At 37.4% G+C, this 11798-nt stretch overlaps 1 protein-coding gene across 6 annotated transcripts in view; it reads left to right on the top strand.

Moving 5' to 3' along the window:
• The window catches only part of LOC108755872, a 17136-nt gene extending 7066 nt beyond the window's left edge, over window positions 1-10070 (top strand). For 4 of the 6 annotated variants that reach the window (XM_018499249.1, XM_018499252.1, XM_018499251.1 and 1 more), the window contains exons 3-9: window positions 625-838; window positions 2584-2917; window positions 3405-3708; window positions 4134-4451; window positions 4818-6106; window positions 6947-7696; window positions 7805-10070. In XM_018499249.1, coding sequence (XP_018354751.1) covers window positions 625-838; window positions 2584-2917; window positions 3405-3708; window positions 4134-4451; window positions 4818-6106; window positions 6947-7696; window positions 7805-7964 — 3369 coding nt within the window. In that variant the 3' untranslated portion in view covers window positions 7965-10070. Of the gene's footprint in view, window positions 1-517; window positions 839-2583; window positions 2918-3404; window positions 3709-4133; window positions 4452-4817; window positions 6107-6946; window positions 7697-7782 lie in introns of all 6 variants that reach the window. The other 2 variants (XM_018499254.1, XM_018499253.1) reach the window with 2 other exon arrangements.
• The last annotated feature ends 1728 nt before the right edge of the window (window positions 10071-11798 follow it).

Raw genomic sequence — 11798 nt, forward strand, 5'->3', positions numbered from 1 at the left:
CTCCCTCCCTCCCTCTCCCCTCTCCACCCCCACTTCTCCTCCCTTTTGCCCATTACCCCCTTCCTCCTCTCCTCCTCCCCGCTACCCCTCTCCTCCTCCCCGCTACCCCTCTCTTCCCATCTCCCTCTGCCCTCTCGCCCTCCCCCTTCCTTCCTTTTTCTCCTCTTCCCTTCCCTTCCCTCCCACCTCAAAAAATTTTAGAGAAAATTAATTTTGGAGTCCACTACCTCCCTGCCCCATTCTCTTTTCTCCCTCCCCCTCTCTCTTTCCCACCCTCCTCCTTATCTCTCTCCCTTCCCTTTTCTCTTCCCTTTCTCCCTCTTCTTCTCCTTCCCTCTTACTGTCTCTTTATTTCGCTCCCTCCCTCTCTCCTTCCATCATTCTTTATCTCTCTATTTTTCTTTCTCTTTTCCTTATATCATTCTTTCTTTTTTTCTTTTTATCTCTCTAAAATTCTGAACTTGAATCCTGATGTATGTGTGCGATCTCGAGATTAATCTTCTCGATCGTCCGTGAGTTTTGTGAGTCACTGCGAGAAGCTGGCCCGCGACCTGAGCCCAACAACCAACCAATCAACCCCGTGTGACTGTGCTACGACAAACCAGGAAACGAATTTGAATGCAGGGAGAATCGGCGGCGGCGGCGGCGTCGGCGGCGGCAGCGGCGGTAGCGGCAGGGCGAATGCCGGGTATCGTCGAGGTCACCACGCCGGCAACGCCTGGTAGTTCGCTCAAGACCCCTAGCACGCCACGAATTGATATCAGTAGAGCAAGCAGTTCTTCGCATCATGAGGATAGTAATTCCAGGGACTCGTCACCTGAACGGGAGCTTCTTGCAGGTGATTACTCTTTTGCAAACTACTGTACCAATTGTTTTACTTCCAAGTTTCCAGTTTTTTTTATACTTTGCTCAACGGCACCAATTGCACTGCGTGACACTTTGGTAGTACGATATTCACATAACTTTAAGTGAAATAATAAGTTTGATAAATTTGAAACTGATTTAATTTAATCGATTTTGATAAATGGATAAGTATTTTACAGTAAGTGTGAGGTATAGTAAAGATCAAACAATACCTAATAATTCTTTTGAGATATATCAAGCATCGTTCAAGGATATAATTTGGACTTTGTAACTGTATTATGAATAATATGTACATATATGTGTAATGATTATATATGTATAATCATTAATGGTTTAAAAAAAATGCAAGCAGAGTATTGAGATCGAAATTAATCTATGCATATATTTTGAATACAAATTTATTCGAGAAATATGATAATCATTTCAAAATTAATAATGAATTAATTAACGTTGGCTGCGTAATTAATGGCAGAACGTATATTAATGATATACGATATAGATTCGGTTAGAAATAAGATCTCCTAAAGTGTATAGGAGTTGAACATTTTTCATAGGTAATCGGGTTATAATCTTCGAGTATTTTTGAAACATTTCAGAACAATATTTGCATTTTATTTCACTCTCTTAGCAACCTATTCTATTATTTTTGTAGATATACGTACATTAGTTAGCTGTATACTAGTGCAAATACCAAACAGATAGATTCATAATATCGCCAATTTAATATATATTTTTAGAATATTCGAATGCATTTTTATAAATGTAATAGATTATTTTTAAGTATATTTTTAATTAATAAATCAGTCTAATTAACGCGGCGAGTGTTATAAATATTTTTTATTTGAATTTATTCAATCTTGTCATTTGCTGCCAATTTTTATTAATTGCGACGTTCAACATGGTATAATACACAACAATGATGTAATAATCACAATGATGTAATAACGAACACATGTATCCAAGGCGAATTAAATTGATAATTTATTGGGCAGGTACAAGAAGTGAACTTGCTTGCACAAGTTGTGCATATTTCGAATAGTTTCTGAAAAAGATTTCCTTAAGTCAAGCTTTTGATCGATTCAACTAGAAAAATGTAAATTAAATTGTCTGTTCCTACCGATTGTCCATCTCGATTATTTAATTTAGTGGATTTTTGCATTATATACATACTGCACAAATTACATCATTCATTAAAGCCTCGAATCTTGTCAAATTCCTCATTTGATCATTACTGACACAATCTTCTTATCTATTAATACTTTTGAGTCTTCCACAGGTCTGAATCTATACAGAAACTATGAAGCTTAACTAATGCTAGTGTTAGTTCTTCTCTGTACACATATCTGGCTAAATGTTGCTGTTATTAAAATGTTGCAATGCAAATTAAGTATACAAAAAAATGAAGTCTTACCTATATGTGAATGTTGACATGTGTGTAACTCAAGTATGAGCCGGATGGAAAATTCGGATGGCTGAACGATACATTTCTATACTCATACATTTTGTAGGAAGCGCGAGAAGACATGACATAGATTTGTTAAATTGTTCAAACGTATATATAGGCGATCATACGGACGATTGATGATATCAAATGTAAGAAGGGAGAAATCTTTCGTAACATTTAAACGTCCGATTTAATCTAAATAGACTTTAAAAGTTATTAGAAACTTTTGGAGAACGTTTAGGAACGAAAACTTTAGAGATCCCGTGAATTTCTAGGTGCGGATCCTCCGTCCGGTTGCAAGCTGACTCTGGGTTATAAAGAAGACGCTCAAGATCTGAGGTCTTCTACGGAGGAGCTGGATTTACAGGATCCCATCCACGAACAGGATCTCAAACGGGAGTCTAAAAGGCGAAAGCGAAAGGAGACCGATGGATCCCAATCGGATTATAGCGGCAAGCAGTTAGGTCAGGATCGTGAACGCAAGGACAGTAATTGCTCGGAGATATGTTTGCTCAACATCAGCGGTAGAACATCTAGATTGTCGTCAGTTGGTAGTCAAGGCTCCGGCGTCTCGGGGAAACTCTCGGTTATGTCGGCGACTTCCTCCAGGTAAAGAATGCAAAATAATGAAGATGAAAATATCTTTTATATATATATATATATAACAATATAACATATTTTTTTCATTATATATACAATATATATAAAATCTACTGGCGCAAAAATTTCTTTAGGAGTTCGATTCTTTAAGAGAATCGAACTGTAACTCTTTCGAAAATCTCATTCAACGTTGCCGAGAACGGCAACGTTGCTCTAGAATCTATTATTAACATAACTTTCTTTTGCTTTGCAATTGAAGCTTCTCTTGCTACATTGATATATGCCAGAAATTGATTAAAGAATAAAACTATCGTGTTATTTAAATTATTATTTGCTACTTATACGCAAAGCTTAAAATTTAAAGTTCCTTGATTATTTTCTTTGACCTTCTCAAATGTTTATTAACGGAAAATGAGAAAGGTTTTGTTAAGGAAAATTATACAGCGTAATATGAGAAAGATAAAACATACGAGTTGTTGATGAATTTCCCCTTTAGATCTCCCAGTCCTCACAAGTGTCTACTAGAGACGTCATTCTGCGGAAGCAAGCCGACGTTGGCTGACAATCTGATAGAGCCGTCGAAACCGGAAACCGATGATCTCGAGAAAATACTCTTGAAGCGGGAGGCCGATACTACGAAGGCGTTGATTCCCGAGAGTATTAAAGTGCCTATGGTAGGTGGTAATCTGAAGCCGGATCCGTTGGATAAGCCCAGAAGACGCGGTCGTGAGGAGCGGAAGGAAATCTTCAAACGAGAAGTGGAAATTACCAAAAGATTTCTGGAGAAAGTTAATATAGAGGTTGGTTCTGTCTGTTAAGCTCTTGTTTTTCAATTACCTAATACATTCTATCGAGAAATATCCAGGCAATATTTGTAAGTCTTCTCTCGTGATCTTTTCTCTCGAATCTTTTTATATAAACTAAATTAAATATGTTGTTTTATTATCGAATTTTATTAAATAGAATTTGATCGGAAAATTCTGTATCGTTAGAATAAAATATGGGCATGTAATAGCACAAAAATATCCTAAAACTTTTTTTCCTTCTCTGATCTATTACTAATCTTACTAATCGAAATATAAACGAATTTCTTTTGAATATATACTAAATTGAAAATATCGTTAAAATGTTCCTGAATAAGAAGTAAATATCTGCTTTTGAAAGCGAGATTGAAAGCTAAATATATTATATCTTTTCTCGTACTGTGTGTATATGTATGAGATAGGTTCCAATCATCAAAAAGTCGGGCCAACAAGGATCGATAATGCAACAACAGCATCAACAGCAGAAGCAGCAACAACAACAACAATATCAATCAAAGATTCAAATACAAGAAGTTCAGAAACCTGCGACACTTGATTTTAACGACAAAAGGAAAAAAGCTCAAAACTTTAAGGAGATTGTTCAAACGACACCTACGACAAGTAGTCTTACTGGAAGTCCCAAATTGCCGAGACATCAAAAAGTTCGTGATTTGGAAGGTTCGCGAACACCCAGTCCATCGTCCGTATCTAGAAAAAGTAGTTTCGCTTCATTATTTAAGGTACATACATAAAATCTACTTAATATACAATTTTGCGGTTTTTATTAGTAATTAATGAAGAAAAGAGGAAAATTAGTTGTATTATGTTGAATTTTCAAAAATAAATTATGAGATGTATTAAATAATTTTAAAGTGATTCTTGTGTGTGTAAAATAATCATTATAATCATCTTCAAATATATATTATATTTTTCTTTAGGAGGTGTTTTGTCGTCTTCCTAAAACATTTAAAAGTTTTTATTTAAAATATAATTTGATTAAAAAAAAAAAAACGACAATTTTGCATACTTTATATATTAATATATGATCTTCTACTAAGTTGCTGAATCATATACCGATAACCATTGTATTTATATTAATTAAATAGACTAGAGCCGACGGTAACATATTGAGCCCAGAATCACCATCACCTAGCACAAAGCCACGACGGAGTCTGACATCGAAATTGAAGGACACTACGGAGAGTTTGAGAAGTCGTTCAAAGTCACGCGAAAGAGTTTCTGTTGACAAGGGTTCGATCTTGAAAAAAGATTCAAAGAATAAAGGGGTGTTTTCGTCTACGCTGAGTTTATTTAAGAAACGTGAAAGGAAGAAGAGCTACGATGAGGCAATCGCGGCTTCGTGCGATCTTGAAGTCGCTAGTGGAGATGAACACCCGTCTCTAGAGAGCATCGGTCACGTAGAGTTTACGTTCAACATGGAAAAGGAAAAGAATCGTCAGGATGATTCGATCTTTATTAGTCTGCATGCCGATGACAGAAATTACGAGGAAGCCTTGCCATCAGAGAGTGTCTCGATACCATTGGAAACACCGACCAAACTATTGGACGAGTACGAGTCTGAGGGACCGCATACGGGTAGTATAATTACAGAGGTGTCCATTGAGCACCATCCATCGTCGATTGCCAAGATTAGGACCGAGGCGCAGATTGAATCAGTTACGGCGACGCAAATTGCATCCAGAAGTTCGTCCAGAGATAGCCAGCTGTCGCAGAGCGAGCCAAAAGATTCGTATACACTAAAAAGTTCGTTGAGGGACTCGAAGATCAGTGCGCAGGCTAACAAAATAGTCGGAACGCCGCCACTAGTCAAGTCATCGACTACGGTTAAATCAGATATTAAACAGGCGATTACATCGGAAATTAAATCGACAGACTTACGAACGTTGCCTGGTGGCTTGTCAAGAGAGTCTACCGGCAAAAAACCGGACATAACAAAGCCAAAGAGAAAAAGCAAAGAAATTCAGCAGCAGCAGCAGCAGCAGCAGCAGCAGCTAGAACTATCTGAGAGGATAAGCGACGATGTAGCGATGCAACAGAAAAGAGTAAGCTCGGGCGAGCCTTCTCGAGAAACTAAAAGACTCGATCATCTCGATGATAAGATTGGCAAGTCGTTGGAACAGGAAGTTCTAGTAAAAGCGCCTAGTGTGATATCCGATCTGGATCATAACAGCTCCGAATCCGAAAGAGATTCGGAGATTGAGTTTATTCGCAATAAGGTCGAGAAATTAACCGAGGAGCTACCAGACGAGCGAAAGGGTCTCTTCTATGAGGAGAGTTTTGAGGAGGATCTTCCATATGTACCGACGACCCTGCCATTAGAGAAGAGCGTAGCTGTACCCATTCTACCAGTTAAACAACGACTTCAGGAAGTAAGGTAATTCTTTCAAATAAAAATTTGGAAATCACGACACACGCGAACAATATACAGGGTGTTCCATTAGGAAACTGACAAGTTTTATCAGCATGTTGATAAAAGCAAATGATCAGTCTAAGAAGCAAATGAATTACTATACTATGGATTGATTCGGCTTTGTTCTTAAGATATGAAATAAAAATGCCAATGCACCAGAAGCATCATCCGAACACGTAAACTATCCGGTTACTGCATTCCTGCGAGAAATACGAGGAGGCACACGAGGAGAACAGGTGGTAACGGAAGTTGCAGGTAGCATCTGTCATGATATTGCTAATGTAATCACTGGAGCAACTAGGTCAGACTGGGTATGCTTACAGCAAGATGAACAATTTAAATAATACTTGTGAACAGGAAGATAATTTACCGAGTGTAAATAAATGTAACTGTGATTATAATGTGATTAATGGTAATATAATTTCATATCAATAAATCAAATGATTGTCACGTGGAATCGAAGAGCTTTTATTATGGGGCCTTGTACAACATGCCTTGTACAAAATGCTCACATTTTGGGAACGAAGAATCGACCCATTATGTAAACGAACTCTTGCTTAAAATTAACCATTCGTACATGTTGACAAAACTTGTCGGTTTTGTAACGGAATACCATTGTATGTACATACATGATACTAAATTATAATATAAAGTTATTTGTTCGAGTTTTTAATTACTTTGTAATTCAATATTAATCTTAAACATGAAAATCAATTATTAATATTAAATTACATAGAGGATAAATTTTTAACAATTTTTAATTTATATTAATAACTAGATTTATATCATGTTGTTTGTTATCAGAACAATTCCAATCGAGAGACCGCGCTCAACGACGCCAATAAACCCGACCTTGTTGGATGAGTTTGTAATGCAGACATCGCTGGATGAGAGGCGTGTGGAGCGGATGAAAATATCTCTGCCGCGAGAGGATAGCTTCAAGTTGAAGAGTCCGCGACGGCAATACACCAGTACAGCGAATACGTTCACAGAATTTGCGGGCAAGGTGCCACCGGATGGCGGCCGCAAAGGCGCTACTAATCAAGGGAAATCACCTAGTCCACCTCCACTGCCACCGAGAGCATCAACAGCAGCATCAACAGCGACCACGGCGGCAGCAGCAACGGCAGCAGCAGCAGCAGCATCGTCATCATCATCATCATCATCAGCAACATCAGCGACAGCAGCAGCACGGCTGAGCAACTGGATCAACTTCGAAGAGATACCAGAGAAGCGAAAAGCACCGAAACGGATACAGACGATACCGCGGCCAGAGGATGAGATCGCAAAGACTGTCAGCGGTGGTTACAACTATGTGCAACCGGAAGAGTGCAAGTGCGAGTGCCACGAGGAATCTAGGCGAGCGTCCATGCGGGAGGCAGCGGCGGTGGCAACGGCTACAGCTGTCGCCGCCACAGCTGCCACCGGTACCACCAGTACCAGTACCAGAACTTCCTCTTGCAGCAGTAACGGCGAGCGACCGTGCAATGGCGAAAACTGTACGGTGCCGACCGTTGGCGGCGGTAGTTCGGTCGATCGCGCCAGTATCGTCAGGTAAATTCAATCGGTTACCGATTGTCAAAGTGAACTAACCACGTGTCCAGCCCGGGACGATCCGCGAAGGCGCTAGTGACGAGTAGAAATCTGTTTCTGTACTTTCAGTGACAGTTCGCTGGAGTGTTCGCTGAGTCTCGACGACAGTCAGAGCACGCAGGTGCTTCTCGGCAACTCGACGAAACCCTTCGCAATGGATCTCGACGTGCGTTCCAACAGGTCGAGCATCATATCGCAGGAGGAAAACGACGAGAATCAGCACCAATAATAATTAATATAATAATTGTAATAGTAATACTCGCATAGAGCGCACTTACGCCTTAGAATCTTTGGATTTTTCTTTTCTACGTGTGGAAAGATTAATCCGAGTTCTTCTGCAACGAGTCAAAGAACGATTCGATTCCGAAAGAGATGTGCGCCATCGTCGATCGCGTTCTCCCGTCGCATTTTCTTTTTCTATAAGAAAACTTTTCAAAACCGGGAAACTGAACCTTATTGAATGATGTCGGAATCTGTTTTCCGCTCTTTGGTAGATCGTAGCAGGCGCGCGATCAAACTTCCGATAGTTGAAAGTACATGTGTATGTACATCGCTACGCGCTCTCGTGTCTTCGAAATCGATTTTCGAAATGTCTTTCGTCTTCGGCGTCATGCAATTGTTTATCTGTACAACAATGTACGTCAATCGGACCATTTTCGTACAATCGCACCGCGTCAGATTTACAAATCACTGTTAATATACACTTTCGCATGATACTTTCGCGATAGAATTATGTATCACTGCAGCAGTACATTGCGAATTCTTTCTTTTCGTTCTTAATTTTCCTCTTTATTATTAGTCAAAGTCGCGCTCACATTATGATTCATTACGATCGATTAATTATTATTCCTAATTCTCCGGCTACTATCATTTCTATTGAAGATCCCGCCATTTTGGCCAACAACACGCTAATCCTACCTCAACGTTCGATCGCATTTAAAAATCTTTATTATTCCTAATTGAAAAGCTCATTTCTTCATATCGTTGAAAGTTGAAACGATATTTAAGAGAACGAAATGAAGAGTATCGCGTGTTACAAGTTCTTTTCCAAATACTTATTTAAGAATTTTTAGCGAAAAACCGCGGTTAGACGAAATTTCTTATTCCTTCTATTGTGTCTGTACCTTTAAAGTTTATCATACGCATGCACATATGTGGTGATATTTTGTTAAAGGCAGACAGATATTTCGTTAGAGGCACCCAGGATGGTGGCTCGCTAATGTTTCTCTACTAATCAATCACTAATTTTCTCTGATGAGAGAATCGCATCGCGTCGCGAAATTTCGGTGAAACGCTCGGGCATCGCTCGTATCTCGTTTTTCTGGGGGGGGGAAAAAAAAAAAAAAAAGGTAGAAAAAGTGAAATATAAGCGCGCGCACGTATACACGCATGCACATATTGGGTGACACAAGTTGACGCAAACATCACCATCTTTCTTGACATTCAGAAAGTAACGAAGACAAAAACTTGTGTCACCAAATGGAACGCATAATTTTGTTAGCTGTTATATACTTACACACCGACGCGACGAGACGAGATCTCGCGGTGTTCGAGTGAGCTTTCGAAGCTTCATATCATGTAGATAAGCGTAGATTTATATAGACACATTTATCTCCGTGCGCACGTTGATCTTGTATCGAAATTAAGAAGTTTATTCAATGTTGAACCGGAGGAACCGGTACGATCATTTATTGATCGATTGTTTTTCAAAGGATAGCATTTACGTAAACGATTTTACGATTACTTACTGTAATGCCAGGCAGGTTTCGCGAACGGTTCGGCTGCCGATATCGTAGGCGTTATAGTCTCAGCGATTAACGTTGTCATAATTATGAATACTCGTCGCGGAACACTCGTCGGAATGTTATAAATGCACGTGAATCAATCTAACGAGTATGTACTACTACTGCATATGCGGATTAAACGGCGAATGTATACACAGATTTTTCCAATTACCGCACTATCTTGCAGATTACTTCGAATCGTTGGCGACTTCTGTCTACTCGCCACGATCTCTTTGCATTTTCATTTTTAGGTCTGGCTTGGCGAGCCATCATTTGCTCGAATATGTTAATTTTTAAGAGAGTGATTTTTTGTCATTCTCCCTTGGTCGAGACGAGATGCATTTATTAATCGTACGCGTTTCATAAGTCTAGCTCTCGTACGATAGAGAGAAAGACAGTTCTATATTATCTACCTCCTTAAAAAAAAAAAAAAAAAAAGAAAAACAGAAAACTGTACCAAAGATAATCGAGTGTCTGTGGAGGGTTGTTTCATTCACACACGCTTAGAAAATCAGCCCGATAACTAGCTCGGTTTGATCTCTTTTCTCGCGGTAAGATCAATTTTTTGGAGAATGGAAAGGAAATGGCACGTATGTAGTACTAGAAAATATTTGTAAAATAAATATTATATAATATATAAAATATAAAATAGATCAAGATTTGCGATATTGAGGTAAACGAAACCTTTCTATTTCTCAATGGGCCAATGAGTGGGTCGAAGATTTATGATAAAATGGAAATTATTAAAAGCCATGATCGGACTAAAGATTAACCTCTTAAAGCCATGATCAGACCAAAAGATTGAGATTGGATTGGAATTTAATCAATCGAAAGAAAGAAAACCAATCTCAAGTTTAATGAACTGTATTTCGATTGGTTAAATTCCAGTCCAATCTCTCAATTTCTAGTCATGATTTGAACAGTGTTTACACATCGTTCTTTACTTGTCTCTAGATCACAACTGTCTCATTTATATACCACGAATGTAAAAGATACAATTTACAATAAATTTATCTATAAATAGTAACGTTTCAGGCAAGGTCAGTCAAATAATATATTCATACATTTTTTAAATATGTTTTTCGGCACATTGAAACGGCAATGAGTCTGGTTTGTGTATACAACAATCGAAAAATAAGAAACGTAAACATCTTAATCGATTTTTGACAGCTTTTGAAAAAATTAATCTGAATTCTTTAGTTTTAGTTTAATTTTTTTTTCAAGTTATTTTAATTCTTTATATATTGATGGAGAAAGGGTAATAATTTTTTCTTTAGTAAGATTTATGCTCTACAAAGATTGTAACATGTACTGTAAAAAATTATTGTTGCATTGAATTCCATTCTGTATTTTATATTTTATCATTGCAATTAATCAATTTATAATTTATGAAAAATATTTTTAAATGTTATATAATATTTAGCGTTTTAAATGTTAAGTTTTAAATATATTATAACATACAATAAACGCATGCATGCGCGCGCACACGCGCACACGCACACACACACACACACACACGGAGTAGGTCATTCAAATAATGCATTAAAATTGATCGAAAAGATTTAAGATTTTCATTGTAAAATGTTTCATGCAAAAATTTTATCGTCTAGAAAGGCATGTAAGATATGGTATCATTAGTTTGATTTTTAATAATCGTTTGAAGGTTACTTTTTAATTTTTTAAATACTTTTTAATAACTTTTTAATTTTTTCCATTTTTTATTGTATAATTTTACAACCGAGAGCAAGACATTTTTAGAACATTGATTATAATCTCTTTTGTAATGGTAAACTTCCTGAGTTATGAGTATCAAAGTTTAAGTACTCTACCGACATTAGTATTATATTCAAGATATATTACGTGGAGCTGATTGTCCACTCAGTACAACAAGAAAACATTCTTTTCTATCTTGAAGATAGTTGTCCGTCCAATCGTTTTATGTTGCTTTTTGTTGTCAATTAACTTTCTTCTTCGCTGTCTGTATGACAGCACAAAATATTTTTTTTTCTAAAATGCATTCAAGATATTAAACTGTCTCAAAATTTAAATGTCTCAACTTGTATACACATATATGTATATTATAATCTAAGCGGAATAGATCACGATAATGTCAACAAAATGATATTAAAGTGACTCATGAAACTGATTGAAAAGTAATTCTTAATTCATTTTAGAGCTATTTTGATATCAAATTAGCTTTGTGTTCTGTTTGTGATATCATATTTATACATATATACGTATGAAAAACAGTTTAAATATAATTTAAAGAGTATTCGAAA

The sequence above is a fragment of the Trachymyrmex septentrionalis genome, unplaced genomic scaffold, assembly GCF_001594115.1.
Source record: "Trachymyrmex septentrionalis isolate Tsep2-gDNA-1 unplaced genomic scaffold, Tsep1.0 scaffold9, whole genome shotgun sequence".
Lineage (NCBI taxonomy): Eukaryota > Metazoa > Arthropoda > Insecta > Hymenoptera > Formicidae > Trachymyrmex > Trachymyrmex septentrionalis.